General features: G+C 39.4%; 1 protein-coding gene across 1 annotated transcript in view; it reads left to right on the top strand.

Moving 5' to 3' along the window:
* The window catches only part of triob (trio Rho guanine nucleotide exchange factor b), a 118,315-nt gene that overhangs the window by 80,345 nt on the left and 20,886 nt on the right, over positions 1–17,084 (top strand). Inside the window, 11 exon segments of the mRNA XM_039805510.1 lie at positions 375–386; positions 388–485; positions 661–730; positions 927–1,016; positions 1,591–1,683; positions 1,840–1,951; positions 2,272–2,462; positions 2,815–2,916; positions 4,044–4,183; positions 5,460–5,559; positions 8,969–9,221. Coding sequence (XP_039661444.1) covers positions 375–386; positions 388–485; positions 661–730; positions 927–1,016; positions 1,591–1,683; positions 1,840–1,951; positions 2,272–2,462; positions 2,815–2,916; positions 4,044–4,183; positions 5,460–5,559; positions 8,969–9,221 — 1,261 coding nt within the window.

The following is a 17,084-nucleotide window of genomic DNA, read 5'->3' as shown; positions in this document are numbered from 1 at the left end:
TTTCTGACTTGTAGTAAATTGACTGTGGTCAAATATATCTTCATTGCCTTTGCTATGATTTTTAAAATGTTTGTTTTAATATTTTGTTCTTATATTGCATGAACATTTTTCTTTAAAAGTGGTTACTTTTTACTTTCCAATTTTCTCTAGATAGTTTAGTGGGTTACTTACAAAATAACAAAATGATGAATTCCAATATGTAATGTGGTGATCAGACGCTCTTACATCAGACAAGTTGGTACAGAGAGATTTCTAGGTATTCCGTTAATTGTGTGTGTGTGTGTGTGTGTGTGTGTGTGTGTGTGTGTGTGTGTGTGTGTGTGTGTGTGTGTGTGTGTGTGTGTGTGTGTGTGTGTGTGTGTGTGCGCGCGCAGACATACCTGTGGGGAGATGACCAGCGGTGTGGAGGAGATTCCTCCTGGAATTGTCAACAAGGAACACATCATCTTTGGGAACATGCAGGACCTCTACGAGTTTCATCACAAGTCAGTAGAGCCATGATCTGCGAGATTCTGTATTCTTTACCATCAACACATATGCTAATTTGGTTTAAGATTATACATTTTAAGTTGACATTTTTTTTTCAGAAGTGGTAAACATACAAACTGTGTTCCTCAGCTTCTGATTGTTCCTCATTTAAATCTTTCTGTCTTCGTACAGTATCTTCCTGAAGGAGTTGGAGAAGTATGAGCAGCTTCCAGAGGATGTCGGCCATTGTTTCGTGACTTGGGTAAGAGATCTACAAGTTGTCGCTTTTATATTTCAGTTTGAATTTTTGTTCCTCGGCTATATCTTTTCTTCTGTGTGACTAGGTCCATTTTTAGTTTAAATAACAAAACGTATACAGTACAATAGACCTATATAATATGCATCCAAGACTCTTGATGATTTGTGAGTAAAGCACTGGTGTTACTTCTCCTGCTCAGGCTGATAAGTTCCAGATGTATGTGAACTACTGTAAGAACAAGCCTGACTCCACTCAACTCATCCTGGAACATGCTGGACCCTACTTTGATGTAAGTAACTACCAATACTGCTTGGTCTATAATAAGCTAAAATAAGATAAGATAAGATAGACTTTATTGATCACAATACACAATAGGATAGAAAAATACACAAAGAAAGAAGAAAAAATAGGAAATAGAAGAAAAATAATAAGAAGAGAGTAATAACAGTAATATGTACACTATAAACACTTATTTTAGTTACAGGTGGGAAGACTATATAAACAGATGAATATACATATAAATATGAAAAGGCATATTGCACAGGTCATTATTTACATGTGGGGAGAATATATATACTGATATACAGATGATTATGATGAATATGAGATGGCATATTGCACAGGTCACAGTAAGATGGACAGAGTAATAAATAAATAACTATAAACAGTGCAGAATATTTCGAAGTGTTGGCTCATGCTATTGTGTTATAAGCTGTGCTAATAGAGTCAGGATGAGTGATTTTTTATTTATTTTTTCCATTTTGTAATCCAACTCTTAAGGCTTGTCTGTATAGTATATTAGTTAGAATAAAGAAGACAGTAGCCTCTGTAAGACGTGTCTGTTTTCCTTTTTTGATTTTAAGGAAATCCAGCAAAGACATCGCCTGGCCAACTCCATCTCCTCTTACCTGATCAAACCAGTCCAGAGAATCACTAAATACCAGCTCCTTCTCAAGGTACAGCATGCCTTAAAATAAATGGAAATGGAAGAATATCTGGGTTAGCATTACTCACTTTTTGCAGGCAAAAAACAAAGTATACAGTATGAACTTGTTTTCTTTACTTCTTCATTTAAATGTCACTGTGTGTATGTTTGTGTTCTTCTGTTGAAGGAGTTGTTGACATGCTGTGAGGAGGGTAAAGGTGAGATAAAGGATGGTCTTGAAGTCATGCTCAGTGTCCCCAAGAGAGCCAATGATGCCATGCACCTCTCTATGCTGGATGGTGGGTATACACCGAGCAAAGCCCCTCACACACACACCTCTGCTGTTAATGGAACTCCTATTGTGTTTTGATAGTCACCTGTACAACTGTTCACTGAGTGTGTTCTGAGGGTCTGATGTTTCAGATTAATTGAACTTTCACTTTGCTTTTGTGAATGTAATCACGTCACTTACATTTAGCACAAATTACTCAGCTGTCAGTCAGCAGTAACGTCATTAAACTTCCCTCCATTTGCCACCCACTGACATGTTTGTACATACTGTACACACATGCAAACACCCCTAAGTGGCTCTTTTCTTCCTCTGCCTTCACTTCCTCAGGGTTTGATGGTAACATAGACTCCCAGGGAGAGTTGATACTTCAGGAGTCCTTCCAGGTATGGGATCCCAAGACTCTGATCCGGAAGGGTCGCGACCGACACCTCTTCCTCTTCGAGATGTCCCTGGTCCTTAGCAAAGAAGTAAAAGACTCCAACGGGCGCAGCAAGTACCTCTACAAGAGCAAGCTCTTTGTAAGTAATGTACTGTTTGATGTCAATGTAGTTGTAAAATTATGTGTCCTGATTGCAGCTGGTGTTGCTCACATATCAGACTCTTCCTCGGGTCATATCAGGTTTTACTGTGTCAAATCAAATCAAAAATTTTAAAATATGAATTCAACATTGACCCAAATTAAGACTGAGTCTAGCTCAAAAGTGTGAACTGAAGACCTGGATGGTTCAGGATTGATCCTTGGTTTTTGGGAGTTGGGTCAGCTGGAAGACCTCTGTGACACACATTGTTTTTATTTTGGTTGCAAATTGTAATGGCATTATTAGAATATAATGTATCGCTGTATGTAACCTTTGTTATTCACCCCCTCAGACATCAGAGCTTGGAGTGACAGAACATGTGGAAGGAGATCCTTGTAAGTTTGCCCTGTGGGTGGGCAGAACCCCGACTTCAGACAACAAGATCGTCCTCAAGGTATCAAGATGTTGATTTTAATGGTGAAGATAAAGGGTCATTGTTTGATCACTGCAATCATATTTACATTACCAATGTAAATTTGAATTTACAGCTTTTTCTTCTTTTAAATATTTTCTTTTTATTACAGTATCTGATATACATGATCAAGTTAGAACTGAGAACCAAAATAGTTTTGGTAATAAAGAGCTTCACTTCCACATCTGAAAATCCCCCCCCATATGATTCCCCTTCTATATAAAGAAGAATAACTCCATGTCTGTAGTCCACTCCCACTAATTCCTAGGAAATTCCCCAAGAAAGTTCACTCACTGTAGGGGATAAAGTGTTACTTTCTCCTACTAATCACACAGAAATATTAGAATAGCAGCTGATGGGTCGAAATCCAAACTCTCATGCAACGTAGTTCTCACGCAGTGAGTGAGAAGCAATGCTTTATGCAGAGTGTGTGTGTGTAGATGTAAATGTGTTTGTTTTTGAGACTGACAGAGAGAAAGACAAACACTTGTGGATGTATGTGAAAGTGTTATGTGTAAATATGTGCTTTACAGCTATCTGTCTTATTATATAACATCTGATGACCATCTTAATCTTTGTCTTATGTAACACAGTGCCACTGCAGCCTTGGTGCTGCTTGTTGCTAAGTGAAGGAAGAAGAGAAGACAGAGACAAGAATAGTCATATGCTAAATACAGTGTTGCTTTGGCTCAGTGATGTTAATAAACAGAAGGCTGATAATAAGCATCTTTCTGTGGAACCCTAAGTGGAGTATAGGCGACACAGTTGTCGTCATTTCACTTTGTGTCTGAATATGGACGTTTGACTCAAGTACAAGATTGCAGGGATCAAAGCACTCGTGGGATCAGACAGAACTATATAATTGCTAAATTAAACCTGATACGGTGTTATGGGTCAACGATTAATTCATTCAGGCCAAGTGAACAGGGCGACAGCTTTTATTTTTCGCCGCTGTTCACATCTTGAGTTGTTGATTTAATGTTCTGTTTGTGTCTGTATATGAAAAAGCAGAAATAAAAAGACCTGGCTACGCTACTGACATAATACCTGTACATGCTAGAATCTGTAAACCTAACCTTTGTCTGATCCAATCATGTGTTATGTCCCAGGCTTCAAGTATTGAGAACAAGCAGGACTGGATCAAACACATTCGGGAGGTCATCCAGGAGCGAACTGTCCACCTGCGTGGAGCTCTGAAGGAGCCTATCCACATCCCTAAAGCCACCACAGCTAAACATAAAGGCAGACGGTAAGCAAACAGTGTATTATTACAGTGTGTCATCCTGTAAATGTATTTTGTTTGTGCAACACATTTTTGAAAATAAATACAGTAGTAAATGTAAAAATGTAAAAAATGTTTATCAGTTTTGCAATCATGACATTTAAAACACTGCAGCTGGGCACAGCTTGAATCGACCATTGCAACCATACTGGGGAAAAACAAAAGAGTGGCACTACAGAGCAAACACAGTATATCAACTCAATAATCAATATAATAGATATATAAAAAAAGATGTAGAAAATGTAAGGATTATTACAGTTTTTTCCAACTGCTTACACACAAAATCTTTTCATGCCACAAGATTTTTGAAACCTCTCACTCAAAACTCCACACCAAATCTCCAAAACCATAATTTCTCAGCCTTTCATTCAGTTTTCAATTGCATAAAACACTTTTTTCAAAACACTACACACAATTATCTATATATTATAAGACACAACCAAACACAGCCAATCAAAATGCTACACTTATATAACGAGGAGGAGGAGGAGGAGGTGGAGGAGAGAAAGAAGGAGAGCAACACACTTATTCATCTTATTCATCATGTGATCAACCACAACCCCCCGACACACAAGCACCCACAAACACACACAACACACACACACAGACACACACACCACATACACACACACACACACACACACACACACACACACACACACACACACACACACACACACACACACACACACACACACACACACACAGTCTTTATTCTAAAATGATACCTTTGGTTTACATATGTTTGTAGTGTTGTTTTCTTGTTCCATGCTACTGTATACAACACTGTGCTACTCTTACAAACGTGATGTTTTGCCCAATAATTATTCTCTGTTTTACTGTAACATTGCATTGTTTTTTACAGTGCACTTTTCAACCACTCTCAGCAGATTACTTTCCCTCTAGAACATTGTAAATGTAGATATAGGCCTATGAAAGACAAAAGAGCTTTACATTTAGAACAACACTGTATACATGGTATGTCCAAAAATGTACTATTATGAAAAAAGTGTTTGACATTTGATGCAAATGCTTCATATTGAGATGTGTTTATGGCATTTTGAATGCAGTGTTTCATTTTGAAGGAGATGTGAGGCATTTAGCATTTTGTATGTGCAGTTTTGGGAATTGTGTGTAGAGTTTTGAAAAAAGGAGACATAGTTTTGAAAACGTGTGTAAGCTGTTAGAAAAAACTGTAACAATAGTAATAATAGATGAAAGTAATGATAATGTCTGCGTGCAGGGACGGAGAGGAGCTGGACAGCCAGGGAGATGCCAGCAGCCAACCGGATACCATCTCCATCGCCTCACGTACATCCCAGAACACACTGGACAGTGATAAGGTAGGACCACACACACAATATCCAGGCTTTCTTCATCCCCAAAATGTATTGGCAGCACTTGTGATACACCAATATATTTGTATTTTTTTAATTTCCCTTTACATGCCACCTTATTCAGTTAATTCAGTCAGTATGTAGCTAATCTGTCATTGGTCCATATCATGCCATCACACACCAGAAGCTGGTTAGATGCAGGCAACTCTTCTCAAGTTGTTTCCTGTGAAAGTGTTTAATTGTGTTAGGAGGAAGAAACAGTCCATCTGACAGAGCAGTGTGTGTGTGTGTGTGTGTGTGTGTGTGTGTGTGTGTGTGTGTGTGTGTGTGTGCTGTGGCGTGTGTGTGTGTGTGTGTGTGTGTGTGTGTGTTTGTGCGTGCGTGTGTGTGTGCGTGTTAGCTTTACAATTGCTCATACTGAGCGTAGGAGGAAAGGCCTTCTGTGGTGCTATAACTAGATAAAACCACACACACACACACACACACACACAAACACACACACACACACACACACAAGCACACATAGATACAAAAATATTCCCATAATTTTAAGTCAAACTATTTATAAACTGTGGCGGTGGACTCTTACATGAGGTCATTATTTTCACACTTGAATTGAACTTTCCTTATCATACATTTCTAATGTAATCAAGAAAATAAGAAAATTAGCTTAGCGTGTTCACTGTCACTGTTCACTCAACTGTTAGCACAAAGCTCAGCTTTGTGGTTGTTTCATGTAGCATTAAACCAAATTGTAAAGGTGAGGAGGTGAGCTGTGTGTGTGTGTGTGTGTGTGTGTGTGTGTGTGTGTGTGCGTGCGAGCGTGCGTGCGTGTGTGCACGCGTGTGCGTGTGTTCATGTATGTTTCAAAACTATCACAGACACTAGTTAATTTGTCATTGTTCCCTCAGTTAAGGGCATACATACATCCAAGCATAAACATTTAAAACACACAAACTAACTACAAATTTGCATTTCAATCTCACTTTTTGAATGCTTCTCTCTCTGTGAGGACTCTCTGTGAGACTTCTCATTCAAAAGGCGGTGACAGTGGTGTGTTTGTGTTAGTGTGTGTGTCCATGTTCCTGTGTGTGTCTCTTTAGTGACTGACTTGTGTGTCAGCAGCTTCAGCCTCCCACGCTCTCTTCACAGAGGATACTCGTCTGTATGCCAGACAGGAGAGCACAGTTTTAAGTCCTCACAGCTATCAATCTCACACTTTGCTTCGTAGAAATATTCCAGCAATTTTATTTTCTTCTAATTTTCCAGAGTTTTTTTTTTGTTTATCAGTGGACATTAGCAAGCTAAATTGTGGCGACACTTGTTTAAAGGCAAGAATGGATTAACCGCTTCGCTCCGGGGAAGCGCCACGCAACAGGGAATCATTTAAGCTTCAATAGTCAGATTGTAAGAACCCACAGAGGAGTGCTGTTGACCGTGGACAGCAGCAACTTTTTCTTTTGGCCTTGTGATGTTATTATGGTTCAGGATTGTAATTATCTTGGGCTGTTTTCCAAGGGGAAATATTCCATAACAAGTTAAATCAATTGCACTATTTTCCAGACAGTTTATGCTTACCTAGTGAGCAACTTCCTGTTGTGATTTAGGACATTTTCAGTGGATAACTGTAGAAATCAGAGTGCTGTAGAGTTTTCTTGCTCTTTTGGGACTTCTCTCGCAATGAGGGAGTGGAAAACAATGGAGAAGCTGGAGGACAGGATCTCACATCCCATTTCGCAACTCCTTAGCTCTCTTGCTTTACCACACTATCAAAGGGTATGTTGAACATTATGTGATTTGCAGTATTTGAATACAAGAAAAGAAAAAAAGCACTACTGTGAAATTTTAACAGTGAACATCTTTGAAATGATCAATGCAATTTATTTCAGATAGGAAGGACACAAGAAACCTGCAACACTATACATTTCAACACTAGAAATAAGAAACACATGTCTAATTTAAGCCGCAGTAAAACTAGGATGTGCAAAGCATGAGATGTGTGGATGATTTTTAGTCTGCTGGGTATGTGAATATTTTTAACTATGTGTCTAAATATATAAGACTTTTATCATCTGCCATTAAGTCATATTTGGTGTAAATGCTCACAAGATGATTAGAATCATTTAAGGTTTTTTAGCTCAAAATTCTTTGCTATAAACATGTTTATATCTTTTTCTTGGACATGTACCATGAAATACATAAACTGAAAATGCTTGTAGTGTAGAATTAGGTCTGTTGCTAAGTACAGCAGCGGATAAGTTAACAGACATTTGGACATATGTGGTATTCATTTGCATTTATAAGCCAATTTATTTTAACTTTGTCCCAGACAATAAGGAATTGTTTATGATTTTGTATTTAATATTTGTAGAATAACAATATTTTTGCACCCTCTGGTGTACTGTTGCTCTATATCCTTTACCTATGAGCACAGAACTTGCTGTGAGCACGGAGATTGAAGCCTTCATAGAAACAAGCAGCTGCATTGTCACGTGTTGAACAGAAATACCTTTGAGAATAACTGGTAAATAAAGTGACAAATTCCGCCTTGTTCCACCTCTATCTAATACTGCCTTTCTTCTCATAGACACTTAGATGAGCAGAGTCAGATCGTCAGACTGACGTTTTGTTCAGTTATGCTAGAATGAGTCACCAATCATCAGTGCATGTGCACTTTAACTGTACAGTGCTGCTAGAGTACCTGTGCTGTTATCAAAGGATGTTGTGTGGGAATATTAGCTTTTTGTTCTGAGAGCCCATTCATCCCATTTAGTGAATTTTACTGAATGACAGTGGTGGAGGAAGTATTCAGATCCTTTACTTAATTAAGAGAAGAAGTGTAAAGTGGCATGAGAAGAAAATGCTCAAGTAAACCTCATATTTGTAGTACAATACTCGTGTAAATGTATTTTAGTACATACCACCACTGCTGAATGGCCATGTTTGTTGGCATTAGTTTATACAGTAGTACCAGGTTCTTATGTTGTCTTTTTTTAAATATGTGTGGCAAAATTATTAAAATGCAGGAGAAATTATGTCTTTCTCTTCTTTGAAATTTACAATCTATAGTGGAGCTTGGAGGGATACAACACTGGATTGTCCTGTGTGCTGGTAACCAGTACTGACTGGACGAGATACGTATAAACAGTAGCTTGGAAAATCAATGTTTTCCAAGAGGATTCTTCTCCCTCCTTAGTCAATTTAGCAACAATCAAATCACAGTTTATTATTACATACATGCCGCCTGTATTTAGTTTCTCATGATTTAGTTTTATCACTTGTTGGATACAATTTATCCTCACAGATAGCAATGTGGAACCTGCATTCATGCTTTGTGCAAACGTGAACAGTAGAACTAAAATGAACAAATATCAGCGTTTCTTTAATAGGTTTTCACATCTTTCTTCCATTTTAGCTGTCCGGTGGCTGTGAGTTGACAGTGGTGATCCATGACTTTATTGCCAGTAATGGCAGCAGCAGCGGGGAGCTGACGGTGCGGCGAGGCCAGACTGTGGAGGTTCTGGAGCGACTCCACGACAAGCCGGACTGGTGCCTGGTGAGGACCACAGATCGCTCTCCAGCCCAGGAGGGCATCGTACCCTGCTCCATGCTCTGTATCGCTCACTCCAGGTCCTCCATGGAGATGGAGGGGCTCTTCAACCACAAAGGTAGGATGACAATGTTTTCATACACACTGGCAGATGGAGTGAGAGTTATTCTGTCATATTGAGGAACATCTGGACACATCAGAATATTAGGAAAAGCTAATTGGATGTAGTTCATGTTTGGAAAATGCAAAGGTGGCCTGCAGAATCTTCTCATCTCACCCAACAGCTGCTTGTCACATCCATGCACATATGGACACTTGAAACATTTGGGAAAGCTAATAAGATGTGTTTGGAAACATATCATTGGTGAGCTGCAGAACTTTCACTTCTCACCAAACAGCTGCTTGGGGAAGCACGTACGTGTATTTCTAGTTGTTGCTATGCAACTGTGGAAGACCCGCTTGAAGCACAGCTCTCTTTTAATGATCTTAAAATAATTTTAACCTTTGAATTCCCAGTGCTCCACAGATCGTATCACTGCCAGTTTTCCTTATATTGTCTTAAACATGCAGCAGCATGGCCTCGATTATAACAAACATGAAATATTAAACTGCCTTGTGAGGGTGCAACCCTGAAAGATATAATGTCAGAATCTGCATCTGTTATCGAACCCAAAGGGTTTTATTAAGACCAGTCAATAACGTGGTCGCCAGTGTTTTTTTCCACAGTCTGTGTGTGTGTTTTACCATCACACCAGCTCTGGTTACAATTACTGTCAAATCATGCCCTGCCAGCGAATTAACCCATAATTACGAACACAACAGATTATTGTTGGAAATGTGATGCATGAGATTAATTTTCGAATGTCCCCCAATTTTTAATAGTGATAAAGGGTTATATCCTGCTTTTAGTATCCAATATAAAATATTGTTCTTAATAACAGTAATGCCTTGGAGTGCAGGCTTGATCATGATGGCTGTGTCTTATTAACTTCATCCCATCCTTTTGATACTCCCATGCTTGAAAGTCAACCTGGACTGAGACTGGGACTCCCTGAACATGTATTTGGTTCAAGTTCTCTGATAAAGGCCCAATAGCTGGCTCAGGTTACTGTGTGGATCATGTCAGACCCTGGTGCTATCCGGTTCTATATTCTTGTGCACTGTTGTTGGATGTGCCTCGGTGATGGTGACTGGTTCCTTCATTGGGTAAACTGTTTTCCACTCTGATATGATGCAATGACAATCTGCTGTCTTACTGTTTCTCACTCAGCCTAGGCTACATGGGCTATGTAAGGCATTGGTCTTGATCTCATCTATCTCTCTCTTCTAGATAGATAAATAGGTATACTATATTTACCTATACCATACATACGTACATACATACATACATACATATTGTATATTTATAGATTTTTCTTATGACCAAAATAAACTTGGAAATCCTAATCTGGACAGTGCTAAACAATGAATAAATATAGCTAACAGAAGGTGAGAGGAAAGGACTCTATACACAGACCTGACCCTCATTCGACACTTGTCGGTTGTGATATGAGCTGCTGGCATCATGTCTTGACAGAAGTTTCTACTTGTGATTTTCCCTCTTTGAACTGAAAGAGTGGGTGAGAGCTGCTTGTTTCTATGGTAATAAAGCAAGTAATTTTGCTGGCAGCCTTGTATGAGAAAGGTTTGCATTTGTATTTAAAATTACAGGATACTCGGATTGTACAAACAGGTGCTCACAACTTTGGAATTAGCTGAATGATTTACTAGTACAGTGTTGGAAGAAGGGTAGAATTTCCCAACTACTTAATTACAGTAACTGCAGCTTCACTGTTTCTCATCTCTGTTTTGCTTATAGAGGCTCTTGTTTTATCTGGCTTTCCTTGGTCCCTTGGTTGTGCTTAACCAGCCCTCACTGTTTGTATCTGTGTGTTTGTGTGGCCAGTAAGAGTGATGAAAAGGAGCTTCTCACTGCATGGGGTTTCTGTGGCTTAAAAAGCTGTTGCTGAGGACGAGAAAGACAAGGATGACAAAAAAACGTCTTTGCTACTTTGTCAGCCTTTTGTATTTACTGACCAACCATGTAGGCCACTTTGTCAAAAGTTGTGGAAGGGTGACGGTTTAGCGGATTAGTGTTTTCCGGGAAATCGCCCCCTTTCCTGCTGTGTCTCACAAGCAGGAATAATTGACTGTTGGGGGACAATGTCTGTGTCTGGAATAACATAATAGAGAGGATTCAATGGTTCACATACAGTAGGATTAGCCTGCAAAGTGTATAGCTGGCAGCTGGTTGTCTGCTCTGATTATAGTATGGGTGAATGTGACAGTAGTTCACATCTTAAGTCCTGTGTTGTTCAGCTAGCTGCTGAAAACCTGTGCAAACATACACATTCCTGTTGAAATAGGGTTTAGACCGCTTTCCCTTACACACTAATCATATTTTCAGTTTGATTACTGGAATTCCCCCGTTTACCAAAGCATGCAGGTTGACACTCACAGTGCCTCTCATAATGAAATAAATACAAATTTGGTACATACTTAATGTTATTAATAAAAAGGACTCTTTAAGGAGCAGGCCAGTGTATGCACAAGTGTGTGCGTGTTCTTACAGGATAGAGTGTGTTTAGAACCCAGGGAGACACACGCACACAAACACACTCACAGTAAAACAGGGATATCTTTGTGCATCTAGCCTGCATAGCTACTCAGAACTGCACAGTGTTTTCAGATGAAGTGACGATGCCTAGATGTAACAGACTTTAGTAGTTTAAAAAAAACTCGTTAAAAAAGAAAAATGGAGATTCAGAATTTCGGAAAAACTGAAATTTGACCGTTTTCCTGTATACTTCTCTTGGATTTTATAACCAAGTCTATATTTGTTCTAAGCATACTGCACAACTTGTATGCATCCTAATGCTTGTGAAATATGCACCCGCCCACACAAACTGAGTGGGTGCTCCTACAAAGGGTAATACGGTAGATGTGCTGCATGTTTGCAGACATCCCCTTGGAACAGCGAAGCACAGTGGAGGCTTGCCCAATATCCTCACAGCAGCCCACAGAGAGAGAGACGGAGGACAGGAGATACAAAGAGAGAGAGTGAGAGAAAACATCCTACTCTATAATGCTGCATTTGACTTTTTCTTTTTCCTCACACTGGACTTTACACTTTCTCTCTCTGGGATTTCAGCAACGCAGTGACTAAAACATTTTTAGGTTTTGCATAGGAATTGAAAGTTGTACCTGTGGATATGCTGTGAGGGAATATATAAATTTAGAATCCCAGGGGCGTGATATTTAACATGGCCCGTGGAATTGAGTCCTTAGTGTCTCTAAACCCATTTTGCTCCATGGATTCAACACAGGGAGGACACTCTGACAACTGCAAGTTCTGGCTGCTGGACCTGGGTAGGTCTCTCATTCATGTGCGACACATGAGTAACAACATAATGTGTAGAACATAAGAAAATGTCCTTCTCTTCTGCTTATATCAGGATGGTTTTGCTTGATGAAACAAATAAAAAAAAAAACACTATTCTCTTTTACGATTCTGTAACAAGAGTTTGATATGGAGATGGTAACATGTCTATAAATGTCTGTATTTGCTTGTTATGTGGGGATAAAATTGCAAATCTACTTTTTTTAAGTGGAAAAAGACAGGAGAGTTTGGGCAGAAAAAGTGTTCTTTTGCTCTAGTTCACCAGTTTGGTATTGCTGTTTGTCCTTGTTTGTTGTAGATTCCACGTCAGCTATTTTCAAATGGGTTTAATGCAGAGGACATTCACTAATCAAGTGTGGATTATGTTGTGGCATTATGGCAGTGAAAGTAATTTGGTGGATGCACCGTTTATGTGATGAGATATTAAATCTACTGAAATCACATCAACAAGATTATATCTGTGTGCAAGTTCAGGCGGGTGCTGTACAAATGGGGAGAGGGTGTTATTGTAGACCCCAGGGAGAAAAGACAATAATGAGGTCAAATAGAATAGAATAGAATCGGAAAATAAGGAGCTTCTCACATTTTTTTCTTTGTCATGTTTTCACCGTTGTCTGTCATATACAGTATGATAAAGCCTTGAAAAAAACATCAGACTGATTTTGCCAGAACATGTAGCGGGTGGTCTCTAAACTCTCCCAAATCTCCCATCCCAACTCCACGCCCTCCCTAACTATGGCTGTTGGTGGCAAGCCCTCTCCAGCATTGTCTACATGTTTAAAGAGCAGCTAGCCGAACCCCTGGAGCTTTCCTACACTCTGCACCTCCACCCCTAAAAGCTTGTCTCCAACCACACCGACTGATGTTTGTGTGCGTCTGTGTGTTTGTACGACTTCTCCTGGGGAAGATAAGGCCACACTAAAGCTGCTCCCCTGGTGACACCTCTGGAATCCCAGGCATGCTTCTGTGGAGCTGTGCAGACTTTTGGGATCACTCCATTTGTACTACAGCCCCTCCCCTCCGTCCTATTCTGAGACACAGGCACACACACACACACACACATATACACACACACACACACAGAGTCGTAAATCTAGCATGTTCTTTGCGGTAGCGTGAATGAGCAATGATTGAATTATGATAGCGTGTCGGTTGCTTGCAGATAAATTAGCAAACATCTGAAGATCCAGTGGAGAGCATCTGGTGGACTCTTGGTGGGTCTCTTCTCAGGGATATCAGCCCACAGAGTTCAACTGAGATAATAGTATTAAAAGGGCAAATACAAATCTGATTTGCCTTTGCATGTTAGCAGATATTATAAAGTTTGAATGTCTATACATGCATTTATGTTGCATATTTGTACATGCATGCATGTGCAAATATGCAATGTAAATCCATACAGTTTGTTTTTCCCTGTGACAAACACTAATGATACATGAAGATATGCAAGTGTATGACTCCACAGATCATCATAGTTGTCTCGGCAGTGCAATGCTCTAATGAGTCTACTGACCAATTAACCAGCAAGTGAAGGAGATGCCTCCGATCCAAAATTGCTACAGAGGCGCTAGTTTACTAATTGACTCAGTGTAATTAATTTAGCAAAGATGAACATATTACTACACACTTTAAAGCCTGTCATAGGGAAACTAGAGCGTTAGGCTTAATTCTCAAAACATTTTGAGAAAATATGTTGACTATGATAAAGAGGAGACATGTACGGTTATATATATATATATATATATATATATATATATATATATATATATATATATATATATATATATATATATATATATATATATATATATAATTATGTATTGTATAATTGTTTTTATATTGGGTATATGGTATTGGGTATATGGGAATTCTGCATTCGTAATTACAAGGTCAGATGATGGGAGTAATGGAACCAGATCTAATTTAAATGTAATTTATGTAATGTATTTATATAAAAAACAATGATTAAGTGGCCGGGTTGGCTCAGTGGGTAGAGCAGGCACACATATACTGAGAGGTTTATTCCTCGACGCAGAGGTCCAGGGTTCGAATCCGACCTGTGACAATTTCCTGCATGTCTTCCCCCTCTCTCTCCCCTTTCTCACCTAGCTGTCCTGTCAAATTAAAGGCGGAAAAGCCCCAAAAATAATCTTAAAAAAAAACAACCAATGATTAAATGAGAAGGACAAACTCTTAGCTAGAGTCACCACTGCAAATAAACTACATCCCCATTTTTGTTTCCCAAGAAGTGCTGTGAGCCTGACCAGCTGTTTCTGAGGTGACACCCTGCAGGGTAAAGGTCATGCCTTCTGTGTGTGTGCGTGCGTGTCCCTTTGGTTATTTTCTACTGAGGAGGAATGTGTCAGGGCCGCTGACCCCATGTTTCATCCATTTAGACCCCTGTTAGCATGGCCTTGTCTTATCAGAGCACATAGATACCACCAGATGCTTATCTACCTCTCAAAGTGTCAACATTGTAGTCATGACATATGAAGAATAGAAGGTGGAATTATTTGTTTTTTCATGCTTTTCAGCCTAAAGCACCACAGCACCACAATACCCAGTAGTGTGGCTTATCCTGCTAATGTATAATATTCAAAATTTATGGAATTCTAATTTGAATATTGGCAATTTATTGAGGCGTTATTCCCTTACAACTGGAACCACAAAGGCAGTTATCTCAGTTTTACATTTTGTATTTCAGTATTTGAATGCCATTCAAAGGGAAAAAATAATTGTTTTTCACCAGAAACCCAGTTGGTGTGAAGTGACTGTAAAATATTTGTCTGCTTAACTTGCCCCGCAGCCTTTGATGTAATAGCTAAGACGTACTTGCTTACAGCAGGGTTACATGTGAGATGTGATGCCAGTGCGTGTCCAGGAACCACGGTCTGTTTGCTCTATGTGAGGGGCCCTGACTCCTGTGTCTGGCTCTCTGGTTTATTCCCTGAATCTGGTGTTAAATTATGAATTTGGTTTGCAAGTAGGTGTGCACTGTGGGTCATCAGTTTTGTTGGCCACTTGTAATAAAAATAGTAGAAAGGGACCTGGTTTACATTAGAAAATACCATGAGAAAACCTTAAAAAAGAGTTGTGTGATGCTTAAGTGTCCACTCACAGTTACTACCCAAAGTATTCAGGACTTTGAAAACCTAATATTTCAAAGACCCCCTCAGCACCTTTACCTATAATTGCTCTTAGTATGAATAATATTATAGATTATACATTATACAGAATTCATTAAGGAGGGTTTTAATAGTCCTTGGAGACCAACAACAATAATAAATGCTAAGGGGATTCTTTGTCATCAGAATTACAGCCTAAAATAGTCTCCATGATTGTACCCATGACTAAAACATTCCAGGGAAGTATCGTAATGAACATTTATGACTCTGGTTTTCATTTGGTACTGCAGGGGAGATGGTGGCGGCAGGTAAATCACAGTTTCCCTAAACTCTTTACTAAACAGTGAGTTTGCATGTAAAGATTTGTGCCAACGAAATGGGATTATCTTCCATCAAATTGCCCTCAAGCAAGATGGACAGCCCCTGCACCCCACTTTTTATCGTCTTTAAATATGCCCTTTGGGTGGAATTTATAGATCTTCAGAGCAGTTCGAGCTTCCCCTTCCCTGGGAGATGGAACAGTATCCGTCTGACTTTCTGTCTGGTAAAAAATAAATTGCAGGATGAAAATAGGATGAAAAGATGTGTTCTCACCTGCTCTGCCTTGACTTATTCACGGTATTGTTCGCCAGACTCATGGCTAAGAAAATCTTGCACGAGGCAACCTAAGTATAGCAGAATCAGTGAAAGATCATGACTATTATCGCTCAGGTTATACTGAAGATATCTCCAAATGTTCTGGGCTTTGTCAGAATGAGATGGTGAGAGCAGTCTCAAATAAGATGGCTTCAGGGTCTTAATGGTGTGGGAGATGCTTGTTATTCTGGGAACTGTGCTTTCTTCCTCCCTTGCATGCAATGTGAGAACACATGCTTCGTATCAGCAGTGTGCAGTAAAAATGAGTCTCCCAGAGGCTGAATGACTGACACGCATGTTCACATGCAGATGCGTTTATACAGTGGAGAAGTGAAGGCAGAATTTCCACACCTGCCATTCATAAGAGCCATTTAACTTGGACACAGCTGCATCTTTTTAACCACTTGTATAGCTAATTGATGGAGAGGCTGAAGCCTGAATCTCTCCAACATTTTACATTTTAGTCAAGCTGCTGCAAAGTATCCTCAAATATAGGTCACTAAGTTTCTCAAAAACATTAACAAATGTAATTGTATTCTTTTCTACATTTTGCTTCGACTCAACAACTCATGATGTGATGCAATAGGAGTAAAGTATCGTCCTTGAGTCAACTCCGGCCCCTATAGGAAAGCACTTGTTTTTGTTTTTTATCATCTGCACAATGAGAACATCATCTCCTGAGATCTTCCTGCACAAAGAAAGAATGATCTGATTTAGTTTAGCTACAGCCCTGATCAGCTTTGCATGTTAAAGGGATAGAAGACTCAGTCAATCAGTTTAG

This window comes from Perca fluviatilis, chromosome 7, assembly GCF_010015445.1.
Source record: "Perca fluviatilis chromosome 7, GENO_Pfluv_1.0, whole genome shotgun sequence".
Classification (NCBI taxonomy): Eukaryota; Metazoa; Chordata; class Actinopteri; order Perciformes; family Percidae; genus Perca; species Perca fluviatilis.
Note: the sequence above shows the minus strand (reverse complement) of the source record. Positions and strands in the feature narration are given on the sequence as shown.